At 40.3% G+C, this 18,690-nt stretch overlaps 1 protein-coding gene across 6 annotated transcripts in view; it reads right to left on the minus strand.

Annotated features, from left to right (window-relative positions):
- Positions 1-439: 439 nt before the first annotated feature.
- The window catches only part of pbx3b (pre-B-cell leukemia homeobox 3b), a 99,713-nt gene continuing 81,462 nt past the window's right edge, over positions 440-18,690 (minus strand). The window contains exons 5-11 of one of the 6 annotated variants that reach the window (XM_035785509.2): positions 17,256-17,391; positions 15,835-15,864; positions 9,649-9,814; positions 8,969-9,046; positions 8,413-8,525; positions 6,858-6,947; positions 440-2,609 (exon numbers count right to left, since the gene is read on the minus strand). In XM_035785509.2, coding sequence (XP_035641402.1) covers positions 2,517-2,609; positions 6,858-6,947; positions 8,413-8,525; positions 8,969-9,046; positions 9,649-9,814; positions 15,835-15,864; positions 17,256-17,391 — 706 coding nt within the window. In that variant the 3' untranslated portion in view covers positions 440-2,516. The remainder of the gene's footprint in view (positions 2,610-6,857; positions 6,948-8,412; positions 8,526-8,968; positions 9,047-9,648; positions 9,815-15,834; positions 15,865-17,255; positions 17,392-18,690) is intronic. The other 5 variants (XM_035785511.2, XM_035785513.2, XM_052461456.1 and 2 more) reach the window with 5 other exon arrangements.

The raw sequence follows: 18,690 nt of genomic DNA on the forward strand, positions 1-18,690 counted from the left end.
GAGCCATATACAGTCATGTTATTACTTTTCACTGTATTAGTTTATGTAATGCATTCTGGTCATGACAATGTCAGTCAAAGAAACTGAAATGATCTACCTTAAGAGTACAAAACATCAAGAAAAACAGATTTCTTCCATGACATACACTGACCAGGTGAATCCAGGTGAACTCTATGATCCCTTACTGATGATGTCACTTGTTAAATCCACCTCAATCAGTGTAGATGATGAGACAGAATAAATAAGGATTTGTAAGCCTTCAGACAACTGAGACAAGGATTGTGTACACTATGTGTGCCATTCAGAGGGTGGGAGTTGGGGGTGTAACAATATTAGGAAGGTGTTCCTAATGTTTGTTATACTCAGTATACATGGAGAAGGACTGTTAGTAGTAATGTATAAATTAACAAATCAATAATAATAATAAGAGGAATTTCTGTCTTGAAAGCAAAAAGTTTATTCATGTTTGAAATTACACAACTACCACAAGGAAGACTTTTCAGTCCAGGGTGTAGTCTGGTTAGAAAGAAACACTAAACATTTGTAATACATTAGAATCACTGCCACAAATCATTTGTCATGACTTTTCTGTTTCAGAATCACATACAATACAAAAAAGACAAAGAAAGTTTGAACCCTGTCAAACAGAGCTTGAAATGTACAGTTCAGAATACTGAAACCGCTATGCATTACAATTTTTATGTTTTTTTGCGTGAATTAGTAACAAGATGAGAAACATTCAAAATGTTCTTCAGTATTTACAACAGTTTTACTGTTTGGTGTTAATTTATGACCAACATTCTCCCAACCCTCCCTCAAAATCCACCAACCAACAATTTTGCACCTCTCCCTCTTATTTTTATGTAATTGAATTTTTTCACTATTCTTAGTATTAATATTATTGTTAACATCATCAATGTTCTTGTTTTTGTTTTTTTACAGTTGCAACAAAGCAACTTTGTTTTCTTAAAAGATTAAAATATACATTAGATTACATGAACAAAAACAAAGAGTTAATTACAAGATATAATCAAAACAACTAAATAAAAATGTTAAATAAAAAGTCAAAAACTATGGTCGTGATATTGTTTAGAGGTAGTAAGTGAGCACTCTAAGCTATAGAAATGTTGAAAATCTATTGGTTTCTATGATTTTGAATGAGGTAATAAAGCTGTGTATTGATTTTGTGGGATGTATAAATACTCTTAAGCTATATTATATACAACATATTTTGTGTGACTGGTATCTTGTCACATGCCAAAAGGAAGTGCTATAACTGGTTGGATTTACGGTTAGACCCATGACTATGTCAACCCATAGCAAAAACAAAAACATATTTAAATATCACATGACTTTCATGCTTTTCTATGTTTGACAATCACCACAGTCTTTTTATGCTTTTTTTGTTGATAACTGTCAAATATGTTGCAAGTTTGTAAAATACAGAGTTATCCCATTAGCATTGTCAATGAATTCTACTGTCAATTACTTCTAACGCATTTCAAACTGGTGGTTGTAAAGCAAAACTAATATTGAAAGTAACTCTCCCAAGCTGCCATAGAGTTTACAATGGGAGCCTTATTTAGTTGCTGTACAACATTACAGACAAACATCACTCCTGGCATTCAGTGATAGAACCGCTAGGTTGTTAGTCAATATACGGAAAGAGACCAAGAAACAAGGTAATTGTTTGATCAACAAACAAAAAAATGGATAGAAAATATATACAGTACCAGTCAAAAGTTTGGACACAACACAACTGATTGGCGCAAACGCATTAAGAAGGAAATCAATTCCACAAATCAAGGTACACCTGTTAAATGAAATGCATTCCAGGTGACTACCTGATGAAGCTGGTTGAGAGAATGCCAAGAATGGGTAAAGCTGTCATCAAGGCAAAGGGTGGCTACATTGAAGAATCTCAAATGTAACGCTTTTTTGTTACTACATGATTCCATATGTGTTATTTCATAGTTTTCATGTCTTCACTATTATTCTACAATGTAGAAAATAGTCAAAAGGAAGAAAAACCCTGGAATGAGTGGGTGTGTCCAAACATTTGACTCGTACTGTATATATATTGCATTTCAAAACCAAAACGTTTTAGAATACCTATGACAACACATAATGTCATACACTCAGCACTGGGAATCATTTCAGCTTGGGAAAGATCATTTCTTAAATCAATTGTCAATTGAAATGAATGTTGCACAATAAAGAGCTGGGTCTTGTTTGATTTGTACAGTACGTGCTTACCCCTTCAAATGACAAACATAACTATAGCAATGGTGAATTATAATCATGAGACTGATGAAGTTTGAGTGACAACTTCACTGAACTACCAAGAAAACATCAGGTGTCCACATTGTAGAAAGTCATTGCGAGGGGAGTTGAGGACTCTGGTAGATGCAGCAGACAATTAGTTCTGAAAAAAAAGTTTTGTTTATCCTCTCTGGTTGGTCAGTCAGTGAAAGTTCAGGCTCTACAGCTTGGGGATCAGATGCATCGATAACAGATCAATTTGAGGTATCAGAGTGCACACTTCCAGGTCCTTCTGTTGGGGAGATTACAGCAGATGGAGTAGTTGTATCGTGCCATCCCCCATTAGCCTAGGAAGGAAGCAGAAGAGAAGGGATCACAATTAAATACTTAGTAATATAATATCTCACTACAAATGAAGAAGTCCATGTTAACAACCTAATGCAGTTGTAAGGAGCCTCTATTTGTAATCAAGACCAGTTATTATTCCCCAAGACATTTTCATGTGAGGGAGAATAAGATATCTCTGTACAATAAAATATATTTAGTAGAATACAGAACCAAAACATAAGGTATAATAGTCATTCTCATTGTGTACACAGTATGTGTGTGTACGTATGCTCATTTACTAATGAATTAATAAAAAATAGGTGTCACCTTTAGGGCTGGAAGATATGACTTAAAAATCATAGCTACATATTTATATACTTGGGCGATTCACGATATATATGAACAATTTTCTAAATAAGCTCTGTTGTACAATGAAATGTCAACACACTGCATTTTAAACAGTCAGCAATAAACAAATGAATTCAGGGCTTGTGAAATGACACCTACAATAGACTAAATATAAGCATTGCAAAAACCAAAAGTGACAGTAATAATTGTATTATTTCATCAAAATAGTTTAACCTGGGATTTTTTGGGGCAATAATCAGTGATCTGGCTTTCAAGTCTGTTTATGAAAATGCACTTGTATTACTCGTGTTACATATATTTTCATTTGAATTATTTTAAACATAGTTTGGAATTCCTCGTAAGCAAGCATTTCACGGTAAAGTCAACACCGGTTGTATTCGGTGCTTGTGACAAATACAATTTCATTTGATTTTGATTTGACTAACTTCTTGCAGCAGGCATGATAGAAAATGAACACAGGTCTCATAAACAATCAGTCAATCACAAGCTTACATTTCAGTGAGTAGCCAGATAATCTTGATATTTAAAGTTGAGCAAAATTGTATCTTTTTGCTAGTTAACAAGTTTGAACAGTTGAATTGTTGTTAGCATGCTAGCCTGTCCACTTTGTTCAGATGTTGAAATCAAGTGGCCTACCTTATTTCTCAGAATGAGAACGAGTTGCCAATTCTTTATATAATTGTGTTTTATGTTAATTGCATATCTATAAAACACAAACTAGACAGCTAGTATAACTGCTGCTAGCTGGACAAACTGAGCATACATTTTCCACAATCATGTGAATTGATACTCCTGTTTTAGTAGCATCTGCTCTGCGCACAATTTGAGGAGTTGAGACACAAAGTGTATCGTTAGAAAGGTTAACTTTTCTATTACAGTAAAATGTCTCAATGTGTTTCTGTGTCCATATTCTGTTGGACCAAACCTCAAATGCAAATGGCGAGTTGAAACCGCTTGTCAGAGAGGAAGAAGTGCTCTCTCATCTTTGTTGTTGTGAGTGGCAGGGGGAGTGCTTGCTTACATTGTAAACACCACAAAAAAACTGTGTGCTTATTTAAATGTTGTTCCAAATACAGTTGAAGTCGGAAGTTTACATACACCTTAGCCAAATACATTTAAACAAAATTTTTCACAATTCCTGACATTTAATCCTAGTAAACATGCCCTGTCTTAGGTCAGTTAGGATCACCACTTCATTTTAAGAATGTGAAATGTCAGAATAATAGCAAAGAGAATGATTCATTTCAGCTTTTAATTCTTTCAAAACATTCCCACGTGGGTCAGAAGTTTACATACACTCAATTAGTATTTGGTAGCATTGTCCTTTAAATTGTTAACTTGTTAACTTTAACTTGGGTCAAACGTTTCAGGTAGCCTTCCATAAGTTTCCCACAATAAGTTGGGTGAATTTTGGCCCTTTCCTCCAGACAGAGCTGGTGTAACTGAGTCAGGTTTGTAGGGCTCCTTGCTCGCACAAGCTTTTTCAGTTCTGCCCACACATTTTCTATGGGATTGAAGTCAGGGCTTTCAGATGGCCACTCCAATACCTTGACTACGTTGTCCTTAAGCCATTTTGCAACAACTTTGGAAGTATGCTTGGGATCATTGTTCATTTGGAAGAACCATTTGCAACCAAGCTTTAACTTCCTGACTGATGTTTTGAGATGTTGCTTCAATATATCCACTAAATTTTCCCTCCTCATGATGCCATCTATTTTGTGAAGTGCACCAGTCCCTCCTGCAGCAAAGCACCCCCACAACATGATGCTGCCACCCCCGTGCCTCACGGTTGGGATGGTGTTCTTCGGCTTGCAAGCCTCCACTTTTTCCCTCCAAACATAACAATGGTCATTATGGCCAAACAGTTCTATTTTTGTTTCATCTTACCAAAGGACATTTCTCCAAAAAGTATGATCTTTGTCCCCATGTGCAGTTGCAAACCGTAGTCTGGCTTTTTTATAGCGGTTTTGAAGCAGTGGCTTCTTCCTTGCTGTCGATATAGGACTCGTTTTACTGTGGATATATATACTTTTGTACCTGTTTCCTCTAGCATCTTCACAGGGTCCTTTGCTGTTGTTCTGGGATTTATTTGCACTTCTTGCACCAAAATATGTTCAACTCTAGGAGACAGAACGCGTCTCTTTCCTGAGCAGTATGACGGCTGCGTGGTCCCATGGTGTTTATACTTGCGTACTATTGTTTGTACAGATGAACGTGGTACCATCAGGCGTTTGGAAATTGCTCCCAAGGATGAACCAGACTTGTGGAGGTCTACAATTATTTTCTGAGGTCTTGACTGATTTCTTTTGATTTTCCCATGATGTCAAGCAAAGAGGCACTGAGTGTGAAGGTAGGCCTTGAAATTCATCCACAGGTACACCTCCAATTGACTCAAATGATGTCAATTAGCCTATCAGAAGTTTCTAAAGCCATGACATTTTCTGAAATTTTCCAAGCTGTTTAAAGGCACAGTCAACTTAGTGTATGTAAACTTCTGACCCACTGGAATTGTGATGCAGTGAATTATAAGTGAAATAATCTGTCTGTAAACAATTATTGGAAAAATTACTTGTGCCATGCCCAAAGTAGATGTCCTAACCAACTTGCCAAAACTATAGTTTGTTACTGTAACAAGAAATTTGTGGAGTGGTTGAAAAACGAGTTTTAATGACTCCAACGTAAGTGTATGTAAACTTCCGACTTCAACTGCATGTATCCAACTTTTATACAATGAATTGGGACTTGAGTGATTGTCAAGTTTGAAGAAAATAATTATAATCGAAACGGTTGACCAAGGTTCATAATGTCGAAAGTATTCGGTTTATCTCTTTGTATTACTGAAAATGTATTTTATATAATTTTATATGATTATGATTATTATATGATTATTTTAGACTGTACATATAAACTCATGATATTCAAATTCCTCTCAATAACAATAGCTGTCATGATGGGAAGCTGAAGATGAGCCTTCACTGTACCAACCATGGCAACATAAAGACAACAAATGGTAATATTTTCTCTCTGATATTGCTAAGGGAAATATGTCAGTAGCCATTTCTCATCCTCCCTCTGCTTCTCTCTTTTCTTGCTCTCTCTCATCAAATAAATGAATCTTTACTCTGATGGCTTCAGATTATGCACTGTATTACAAAAAAGCACCATATCAGGCCTCATCAAGGAAGATGGAATTCACGTCTGTAAAAGTCTGCAGGCGATCTCACTTTCATATTTTATCATCATGATAAGGATATGGCGATGTCTCTGAAGCATTTCAAAAAAGCTAAACCAAACAGATACACAACTAAAAGCCTACTAATTTCATTTTGATTTCAGTCACATAAGGTATTACAAGATGTTTATAAAAGCAAAAACAGGGGGATTTTATTCCACCTGCACTATGATCTATGTGTGCTTTATTAAACTATGCTTTTATCCTCCTGCAATGAATATATACCAACATACCTACAATCTCTGATCTCCTGTGTCACATGTTCGCTTCATCCTTTAAGAAGCTCAATCATTTGCTATGGCAGTGCTGAATGGAGTTTCTCACTTCCCTGGCTCACTGAGCTCAGATTAGCCATCTATTCTTACTATGTTCCTGACAGCCTAGATTTCCATAAAACCTTTTCTAGTAACATTCAAAACTTTGTTCTGAGAAAATGAAATGTATAACGTGTCAAGAAAGAAAATAAATGAGTGCAATTCATTTGCCTAAGCTTTTACTTTTATCACACAGTTGGAAGCAAGTCAAGGTGAACTGTATCCGAGCTTACTACTAACATACTGTGACTAATGTTTGCAGTAGAATGGATCCAGTTTGGACAAGGTCTGCTCAAGGTATAACCACTGTCTCCAGAATGGTACCTACAGAAAGAGGAAGCAGAGACACTTACATCCAAGCCGTGTGGACTGTACATAGTGTTCACCCCTAGAGCTTCACTGTATCCTGCCGTCTGACTGATAACATGGCGCAGGGTATCCACCTGATGGGAGAGAGAGGGTGGGCATGGCTGTCAACTCACTATGGCATGGGGTTTTACATTAACACACACGCTCAATGCCATGTTTCAAAACATACAAAACTTACTCCATGTGGGAAGGGACTATGAGACACAGACAACACGTTAACCAGACTAATCTCTCCATGATGTTATGATTGGTGTGTGCACTTTATGAAACCATGGCAGCTGGAAGATTGGTGGTGGTGCTGTTGTTGGGAGGGGGGGGCACCCTCAGCACCCCTACTTCCTGCGACTATGTCCAAAACCATTCATCTCTAGTTCTGATGGGGGCATATGACATGTTTATGGATATGTTTCTCTTTGCCAGAAGATACTGACCCTACCGTTACACTTGTTTACACTGAGCTTCATTGGGGTCGGAACACAATCATGGTTACATTAAGACACCAGGGAGCCGGCGCAAGATACTGGTCGGGAAACGTACCTCAATGCAGGGATGGGATATGCCACTGTACTCCAAATTTGATCTTTATCCATACTGATACACTGACAAGAATGAAATGCTTCTACTTTTCGGGGAAAACTGCCCTTTTCATCCTCAATGTTTGTTATCATTTTGGAATGGCAGTGTCAGCCAATCAGCTCCTTTGTTGTTCAACGTCACATGCCATTCAACAATGGCTGATGTGGCTAATGCTAGCTAGAAGGAGGGCAGGTTTCTGGGAAAACTGGTAGTATTCCAGTCTTCTATATGGAGCAGTGTGGATAAAGGTAACATTTTTAATACAGTGGCATATCCCATCCCTGCATTGAGGTACGTTTTCCAACTCATATCTCACGACGGCTCCATGGTGTCTTAATGTAAACCATGATTGTGTTCCGACCCCAATGCAGCTCAGTGTAAACAAGTGTAACGGTAGGGTCAGTATCTTCTGGCAATGTTTCTCTATATCTGTCTCTGAACCTGAAGAAATAACATAATGGATGACAACAACATCAACAAAATGCAACACAACCAAAATGAGACAAAGACAGGAAAGAATACAAGACAGGACTGTAGGTTGAATACAATACAATAAAAACCCAACACCAACCCATGAGCTCAAGTCAAAGCCAAATGCATTCACAAAATGGGAATCTTCAATCTAGTCAGTTACAGAGATTAAATAAATAAATTTTCTGGAGTATTTTAGAAATGATTGTTGATAGCAATGGGGTGGGATATTTTTAGGTAAGCCAGAATATTCCATCCAAAGCGAATTACAGTCAGTAAACACTTTCAATGTTCTGAAAATAGACAATGGAGCCCACATTGTCACTTTTACAGTAGAGACTGTGACACTGGGAATCTGAGCTGGCCCAATGTGGGAAGCATGTCTTAGTTACTGTACTTCAAGACTGCACTGTGGACGGCTCAGCACACAGGCAAAACCGGGACGGCTCTGTGCACTTGCACATAAGACCTGTCCCTGTTTGTGGCTCCTACCTGTGACTGCACATTGGCTCCGACTTGTGCCCCTTGGTAAGAATCCCCATTCAGAGACTGCATGCTCAAGAACATGTCCCCAGAGTTTGGGAGGTTAAAAGAACCTGAAGAACCTGGAAAGGGAAGATGTAAGTAGCTGAATAACTATATAGAGGGCTACGAGGAAAGAGTACATACTAACTAAACACACACACACAAGCACACAGAGAGACACAAACACACTCTACTGTACATACACAACACCCACTACTACACTCAGTTACTAGATTCCCAAAAAGCAAGCAACTACAAAAGCAAGGGAAGCAAGGAAACACATGATAAAGGAGAGGATAGTGGTCATGTCATAATTCTGAGGAGGGTAATTCAGATTGTCCACAAAAAAAGGAGGTAAAACAGATTGAATAAAAATCACATGAAACAAACAGTGATCCAACATGTGGCTGATCGCTTTAAGCTCCCAATTTTTTCCACATCCCTGACTTCCTATCTACTGTTAGTGGGGAAATATCATATACCAATGACAAGGACAATAAGAAGCTTATGAAAAGAGCAGTACCAGTAAACATGTTGGTTAAAAGAGTGTTTTTGCTCTCTGCAGAGTCCAGCTGAAATTCTTCATCTTTCATCTGGAATCCTGGGTGCAAGAAAAAGGGGACCACTTCAAATAGCTATCGCTTACCAGATCACATCCCTTTGTCAGGTCAGCCAAGTCCAAAATCACAGTCATTCTCCTGGACTATACATTGTGTTGGATGTCTTTGTACTGTCATTTGTGAGTCCCATTATTCATTAACAATTGTGTGCATTGCTGTTGTTATTTCACATTGGTGTAACCTATACAGTCTACTCTAACTGCTCCCAGCTATTATTTTCAATCTCTCTTAGAATAAAATGCACTACCATACAGTGGAGCTACAGTTTGACAAATTAGAGTGGGGGCTGAGGAAAAGTCGAGGGAAAACAAAACCTCAGTGACATCATTTTGAATTGTCTTTTTGTCAGATACACATCTGTTCTCGGGTTCACAAACCAAGAATGCACTCTTTATGCATGAGTTTGCTTGTCTTATTTGGCATCGACTGTATCAAAGACAGGAGACTCTGTGATCCCAAGGCTGGGAGCAGTGCCTGTCACTCCTGCGTGTGAATGGTGCGTGAGTGGGGGTTGAGCATGGGGGGCTGGGGGCTGAGGGCTGGGGGTGGATGGCAGAGTTAGGGCCTGCACAGGGGTGCCTACCGGAGTTGGGTGTGGTAGGGGAGTTGGTCTGGCTGTTCTGCACTGCGGCGGCCACTGCATGCGCTGCTGTTACTGCAGTCTTAGCAGCGTACAGGTTAGCTTCTTCCTGGAACTTGCCTATGTTCTTCTTGTACCGGATTCTCTTGTTGCCGAACCAGTTGGATACCTGGGGGAGAGAGCAGAGGGAGAGCCGAGGTGTCAGACGTCAAGCAGCCAAGGCACTGTGCACTGAGCAGTGTGATTGTTTCAAGATGTCACGTTTGGGTCCATCAAGTACTCAATTCCCAGCCCCTGCAGTAATGTCCACTGGGTATGCAGGCTAATTAAGCAATAATCAGGAATCACTTGTGCGTTATCATAGAAAGGAGCATGACATGCTCTCTGTTTGTCTCTTGACAAAACCAACACACAAGGGGCTGCTTCTCTCCCACAACACACACTGAACATGTCTCAGATTGTATTACATTGCCAGGCCTAAGGAAATAAGTTCTGACACGTTATGTGTAGACTTGTTTGCTACTGCACTGGTGGTAGAAGTTGCTTAACAGATAGACAGATGAATATTAATGAAGATGATTTCTTAGTCCACCAGTGCAGAGCATCAAACCCATGTCTGGCCACTGCACATTCAGTCAGCCAGGCTGCATAATACAGGACGCAGGCGTTGTGGTTCTCTGGTGAGGTCAACGAGTTACAGTGAGGCCTACAACACAACGTTCATGAGGAACTTTTGTGTCCATATGAAATACAATCTCAGGGCAAAATGTTTGCTGTGTCTCTATTCATTGAAAATCTATCATCACAGTTTAGCTAGCACTTTAACAACAATACATGCTAACATTAAAATCTGTAAAAAGTGTAGCTTCTATAATTAAAAAGTGCAGTTCCTATATTACTATTTCTAAATGCTTATATTTGTATTATATCATTATGACTAATACTACAGTATTACAGCACAGTGGCAGAAATAAATCGTTCCAACCTCATGGTAGAAAGAAAGAAAATAAATGAATAAATGTTCCAGGTTGTGAGGGCTGGCTCTGCAATAAGAGTGGAATAATAAAGAGATTAGGGTTGTGTTTTAATAGGCCTATAAATTAGAGTGGCCTGTCGCCGTGCTATGGCTCCCCCCTCAGCTCCTGCAGCCTTCTGCCGGACCAGCCAAAGAGCAGCTGCCCCTAATGAAGCTTTATTTCATTTCCACCCCTGCGCTTACATTTTAATATCTCCAGCAACCCGCCAATGCTGCAGCATGCGCAAACCAACTGGATTTGCATGACATCAGATCATTTCTATCCTGCATGTCTCTGTGCTTCTAAATCTTTAATATCTAGGCAATTAAAATGAATGACCATTCAGGCGAAGCCACTGTTGGCAGGGTTTCCTTGACATCAATTGTTTAATGTGTTTACCTAGAGGTTAAACTAACAAGCTAGGTTTAATTGGAGGCAATGAAAGCCCTAGCCATCATCCTTTTTACTTAACCAGTGGCTGTTAAGGGCAGTGAGGGTGCAGGCAGTCTCAACCTTTGAGCCAGATCACAGCACTGCAGAGCATAAAAACCTCTCTCTGAGTGGTATCATTATTGGGATATTACTGTGAATATATATATACACACACACAGTAATATCCCAATAATGATACCACTCAGAGAGAGGTTTTTATGCACTTATATATATATATATTTAACAGGAAATAAAAGCACATTACCATGCTCTGAGAAATCACTTTAAGACAAATACAATGGCATTGTTATATTTCAGAAAATGTAGAACTATAATGCCTTTAAAATATCAGTAATGATTCTGCGGTACAGTACTTGGGCTAACATTTAAGAGAGCTAAAACAAAGCATAGGTAAAAAGAAGCCTCCAGACAGCTCTCTAAAGCCTCTGGCCTGTTTCATCTAATAGTAACGACTGAGTTGAGTTGCCTGTCTGTCTGCCTATGTGTGTGTGTGTGCTGCTGGGTAATGGCTGTAGCAACCTTTAATCGATTCTTTATGAAATCACATGGAGGACCGAGGCCGTACCTGTCTGCTTCAATGGCATCTATGGGCCTCACAGCGCATCATAAAGAAGTCACTTATCAGCAGCGCTGTTTTAACACAAGGGCCACAACATAATGAAAACTACCTAGCCACACCACAGCCAGACACTTTTATGAATCCCATCTACATGGCATTATAGTGCATAATAAACACAATGATAATGACAATGAGCTTGGATTAGCAATATATTAGAGGCCTTTGAAAAATTGTTATAATGGTAATCACCATGGTGACTATCGCTGGATTTGGTTTTGCTATAGTTCTACTGGGGTTATAGTTCTACTGGGGCTATAGTCCTACTGGGGCTATAGTTCTACTGGGGTTATAGTTCTACTGGGGCTGTAGTTCTACTGGGGCTATAGTTCTACTGGGGTTATAGTTCTACTGGGGCTATAGTTCTACTGGGGCTATAGTTCTACTGGGGCTATAGTTCTACTGGGGTTGTACTTCTACTGGGGCTGTAGTTCTACTGGGGCTGTACTTCTACTGGGGCTGTACTTCTACTGGGGATATAGTTCTACTGGGGATATAGTTCTACTGGGGCCGTAGTTCTACTGGGGCTGTAGTTCTACTGGGGTTATAGTTCTACTGGGGTTATAGTTCTATTGGGGCTATAGTTCTACTGGGGCTATAGTTCTACTGGGGCTATTGTTCTACTGGGGCTGTAGTTCTACTGGGGATATAGTTCTACTGGGGCTGTAGTTCTACTGCGGTTATAGTTCTACTGGGGTTATAGTTCTATTGGGGCTATAGTTCTACTGGGGCTATAGTTCTACTGGGGCTATTGTTTTACTGGGGTTATAGTTCTACTGGGGCTATAGTTCTACTGGGGCTATAGTTCTACTGGTGCTGTAGTTCTACTGGGGCTGTAGTTCTACTGGGGCTATAGTTCTACTGGGCTGTAGTTATACTGGGGATATAGTTCTACTGGGGCTATAGTTCTACTGGGGCTGTAGTTCTACTGGGGCTGTAGTTCTACTGGGGCTATAGTTCTACTGGGGCTGTAGTTCTACTGGGGTTATAGTTCTACTGGAGTTATAGTTCTACTGGGGTTATAGTTCTACTGTGGTTATAGTTCTACTGGGACTATAGTTCTACTGGAAACAGTAGTTCTCAAATATATTTGCTTCTGATTATTGATAGAAATAATGAACTCTCCAGTATTCAACATTGTGTTACATGTATGCTTGAAATATAAAAGTATTACAATCAATTCAAAAACAGAATTGCTTTTGACAGATCATGGGGAAATTCTATTGAATATATCAGTTTGTGAAGACCTGGTCAGTGTTATTCTATTATTCAGGACAGTTGTTATGACTGTGTTTAACCACTGTACGGTGTTGTTAGATTGCACAGCCTCAGCGGTGTTAGCATCCTCTACCCTGGGTATTAAGGGACCACTTCCCCTGGTCACACACATTTTTCTCCTGCCCACTCAACTCTGGCTTTGGTGATTCACAGTTGAGCTAAACATTGTGTAAATGCAGGCACCGTAAGGTAGGGACCACAACCCAATCCACAGAACTAATTCCCTTTTATCTTGTGACAGACCGTGCATTCAATTGACTTCCCTGTGTAGTGGGAGCCAAGTTGAAAGACTGAATTACCTGACCTCAGCAGCTGCATCAAAAGGAGCGATTGTATAATGGTCATGCAGACTCCTTGCAAGAACACGACACCGGGTTTGTTCTCAGTGACCCACTAGAGGGGGCATGTAACAGTAGTTAATAATTCACTAACATTTCTAACCCACTCCGGGTCAATACACTGCTCTTGTCATTGAAAGGGAATAGATGATCTTTCCAAGATCTCAATACCACTGGATTCATAAGGTCTTCTTCGGGAGACTCTTTAACGAAACCTAAAACATGTGTCTTAATTATACAGACGAAGGTGGTTTCAGTGGCCATCCTGCTGCTAATATTATCAATAATAGAACAGAGAACATGAATACTTAACACCTTAACCCAAGGCATCCCTCGCCTAAATATATAATGACCTGAAATATTGATGTGTGAAGACTGTGAGCTCTGAAATTGGTAAACACAGATTGTGGTGCTGAATCGGCCCTGTGTTTGGAGCTTTCTCTCTCTCTTTTGTCCGTTTAGAGGGCTGCCTGTCCCTGTCTGTGCCCTGGGAGCAGAGTGCCCCCTCACAGCAGCATTGTCTGGAGATTATATCAATTATGGCCCCTGACACATCCATAAACACTGACAGAAACCACTGCCGTCCAATCCCAAACCTTTATTGTCACACATGCATACTGACAGAGTGAAATAATACAGTAAGACTGCATCCTGAATTTAGAGGGCCATTGCTTCATGAAGTGAGGTAATATCTTGACCAACAGAATTATAGATGTAGGATCTTAACTTTAACACTCTTTTGGTGCTGAGGATTTTCCTGCAGATCAGGAAATGCAAACTTGTCGAGTATTCAAGGTTTTAAAATGCTTCTAAAGTTTGTAATATCCACTTTAAAATGTCAGACTTGATTTTCCCTAAGGAAATATTTATCAACCACTACAAAAAATGTCCATGAATTATAATACAAATAATAATTCACATTTCCTGTTGATGCCGGATTATTTTCCTGCTGTAGCAAACTGGCTCAAATTATACTGAACAAAAAAACAAATGGAACACATACTCTCAAGGTGCATCTGTATAATGATCACTCTGTTTAATCAGCTTCTTGATATGCCACACCTGTCAGGTAGATGGATTATCTTAACAAAGTAGAAAGGCTCACTAACAGGGATGTAAACACATTTGAGCACAACCTTTTTGAGAAATAACCTTTTTGTGAGTATGGAACATTTCTGGGATCTATTATTTCAGCTCATGAAACATGGGACCAACACTTTACATGTTGCATTTATAGTTTTGTTCTGTATATGCTCATGCAATGAAACACACACTCAGTTCCCTCTAGTCAAAGAACACTATTTGCATTGTGTAATGTCCACCTAAACCTACTTAGTCAATCCATAAATCAAAGCAGTAGATTCCACCTAGACATCTGTGATAACCATCTGACTGATATCTAATGCTTATTGATTGACATATTTATACTACAGTCACTGTAGTGTATATGAAAGAACGTTCTATAAGGAAGTATACAAAGGTACTGTAATACTGTACATAATGCCTTTCTTAGTGAACAAACCTCACCATTGAGTTTGAGAGTATCTGGAAATACCCAAACACGCCATTACTGCCCATTCTCGGGAGTAACTCTTCTGACTTCACCAGGCTCTCCTATGCTTGGGTAAGACAACAAACTCAGAGAGGACTTGACATAGTCTAACTCACTAAGACTGAGCCAAATCACTACAAAGTAGTCAATAGGAGTGGCTGCAGTGGACTAGGGTTGTCAAGGAGAACCCTGCTAATGGGGCTTGAGATGAGTTCAAGTGAATTCTTAAAAGGCCTCTTATTTCTGGACTGATTTGTCCTCCTGGGAACTCCTACAGTGCCCTGTTAAGTCAAGCACTCAGAACAGAGAACTGTTCCACTTGTGAGGGTCAATGCCCACTCCTTCAACTAACATGAACCACACTGGCAGAAAGCAGAACATTAGACACACGCTGCATGTTCTAAAACCAAGAAGGACATAACTAGCAGACGATCTACAACTAACAAAAAATGCATACTGTGTAGAAAACAAATGATTTGTGTTATATAAATAACAAAAAAGTAAAATTATATGACATGAGACATCAAAACCAACATATAATGTGGTGGTATGGTTGTTGTCTTTTAATGGTATTTAGCAATCATAAAGAATGATCAAAAGTGTGCTGAAAATACAAGGAAAATGTTGTATGATACCTAGTCTTGGCATATGATTTGCTCACCCAATAGTGTGTGATATTCAACAGCAAAATAACACACATTCTATGTATCACAGTGGAACTTGCTTGGTGCCAAACTTACAGTAAAGCTGTAAGCATGGTACGCCTACAGTAAAATAGCATCAGACTGATTTTTTGAATGCCAGGATATCAGTCCATTTGTGTGAGGAAGGGGATCTGTGTGCAGTGGTAGACTGTGAAGGTGCACATACAGAAACCAAGAAAATATACAAAAGAATGAAAACAACAACAGTGGATCAGGAGAAGTCATGACATACCTGTGATACTGTGATGGTGCTTCCCACCCCCTGAAGGCAAAAAAGAATGGGCTTTTACAGTATCTGACTCTGCATGACTACACTCAATACACCCCCCACGCCCCCTCCCCACAGACAAGAGAGAACATTGCAAATCAGTGTTTATTGTATAGGTCATTCTCAAATTGGAACAACCATGGATTAACATCTGAACTAGAATACACAAATCTAAATTATCCAAAGTTGAACAATAGTAGCAGAACAGAGTGAAGGAGGATAACAATGCTGAATTGGTTTGGGTGTGGGGGTTGGGTGTGAGAGATTATATTGCCTTCAGGTTAACCCATCTATTAGATAAAAGGTCAAGTGGGAAAGTCACATAAATTGTTTGTAAAAATAAAATGTTTATTGGGTGAAGCAGTGTCGTCTGCATGTACAAGTCTAAGCCTGAGCACTGTGACTTAACATGTACCTTAAACATCATATGGATTACCTGGATAACCTATACAGGTTGACATCCAGCCACCTGGACTGATTGAGCAGACAGAGAGAATGACAAAGAAAATGGCAGGAGACCCAGAGTGGACATCTATGGAGGACTAACAGGCCCAGAGTGGACATCTATGCAGGACTAACAGGCCCAGAGAGGACATCTATGGAGGACTAACAGGCCCAGAGAGGACATCTATGCAGGACTAACAGGCCCAGAGAGGACATCTATGGAGGACTAACAGGCCCAGAGTAGACATCTATGGAGGACTAACAGGCCCAGAGAGGACATCTATGGAGGACTAACAGACCCAGAGTGGACATCTATGGAGGACTAACAGGCCCAGACTGGACATCTATGCAGGACTAACAGGCCCAGAGAGGACATCTATGGAGGACTAACAGGCCCAGAGAGGACATATATGGAGGACTAACAGGCCCAGAGAGGACATCTATGGAGGACTAACAGGCCCAGAGAGGACATATATGGAGGACTAACAGGCCCAGAGAGGACATCTATGGAGGACTAACAGGCCCAGAGAGGACATCTATGGAGGACTAACAGGCCCAGAGAGGACATATATGGAGGACTAACAGGCCCAGAGAGGACATCTATGGAGGACTAACAGGCCCAGAGAGGACATCTATGGAGGACTAACAGGCCCAGAGAGGACATATATGGAGGGCTTACCCACTGTAGGCCTCTGATTGCGGCCAATATTAGGACGCTGACCTCCCCTCCCCGTGGCCACTGCTGTGATAGGCTGAACCTGCCCTAGCTGGGGTGTCATTCGGCTCAATGTCAAGGTAAGATAAGGACATTGTTCTCTGATAGTGTGGCCTAGCCGTCCTTCCAGAATGGTATTGAGTTGCAGCCAGGGGCCTCGTATACTGCCTTTTCTCCCCTGAATACCCACCAGCCACTGCGTCTGAGATAAGGAAGCTGCACCCACCTGGGATACTGTAATGCTGCACTTTTTGGCCAACTCCTCTTTGGCTTCTTCACTGGGATATGGGTTGCTGAGGTGCGAGTAGAAATACTCGTTCAAGATTTCCGTCGCCTGCTTGCTGAAGTTTCTCCTTTTCCGCCTGAATAGTGAACAAAATGAGAGAAAGGCCAAGGAAGCTCATTAGCGAAACCAGCATTAACTCATCCATTTGGATCGGACAAATAGCACAATCAATCTCAAACATAAATGGTGAAAATAATGAGGAATGGGGGTCTCAGGAGCGGAATATTGTGTCCTCCTTTCAGCACCATCCTCATCAACACACACCAAGCCATCCCCCAACCGCTAAACCCGCAAACACACACAACACACACAGAAACACACAAACACATGCATTGCTTAATTTGGTCTGTTGGTCTCTGATCTCCAGGCCAAGCATGTAATGTGTAGTGTTTAGCACAGCAGATGGACAGGCTTGGTGATGGAGTGCTAGGCCCAGTTGCATCTCGGTACATTATAGAAATCAAGACATGCCCAGCTGAGCACTGTTCCTGGAATGCCACAGTCCCAGGGAACTCCAGTGGGGAAAAAAATCCCCTCTAACTAGATCTGGGTCTTCTTTACCCCCCCACTTCACACAAGCAAATGGGCAGCAACTGTGCATCTGCTTGGTTTCTGCTTCCTCCCACTCTCCTTAGAGCTCCACTCCACAACAGGGAACTCCAGTGGGGACAAACCAACTCTAACTAGATCTGGGTCCCCTTCTACCCCCCAGGGAACTACTTATCATGTTATTTAGCATTTGCTGCTTATTTTGCCTTGTTTACTGCACTTCACACAAGCAATGGGCAGCAAATGTGCTTCTGCTTGGTTTCTGCTTCCTCCCACTCTCCTTAGAGCTCCACTCCACAAACGGTTTGTGATTACAGTAATCCAGCACACCTGCTGATTACATATGACTTTGTTCCCACTTCATTTAATCTAAAATGCTTTCAGGTGATAGCGGATGATTATCTTTAAAGGTGGCTATAACACATAACACGTGCGCTTTATGGCAAGATCATCTATGAATATTTGCAGTGTACTGTTTGGCGCTGTATGTTGTTGATTCGTTTTTCGCAGATATAGAAGTACATTTTATAGGAAGTGTTGTTATTACGATCATATGTCTCCATATAGTTCTGTCTCTGAGTGCCTTCCTACTGTAGGCTCTAGGATAGAAACATTGGTTTTGTGGGTCTAGAAACATTGGTTTTGTGGGTCTAGAAACATTGCTTTTGTGGGTCTAGAAACATTGGTTTTGTGGGTCTAGAAACATTGGTTTTGTGGGTCTAGAAACATTGCTTTTGTGGGTCTAGAAAACATTTATTTTGTGGGTCTAGAAAACATTTATTTTGTGGGTCTAGAAAACATTTATTTTGTGGGTCTAGAAACATTG

The sequence above is a fragment of the Oncorhynchus keta genome, chromosome 14 (assembly GCF_023373465.1).
Source record: "Oncorhynchus keta strain PuntledgeMale-10-30-2019 chromosome 14, Oket_V2, whole genome shotgun sequence".
NCBI lineage: Eukaryota > Metazoa > Chordata > Actinopteri > Salmoniformes > Salmonidae > Oncorhynchus > Oncorhynchus keta.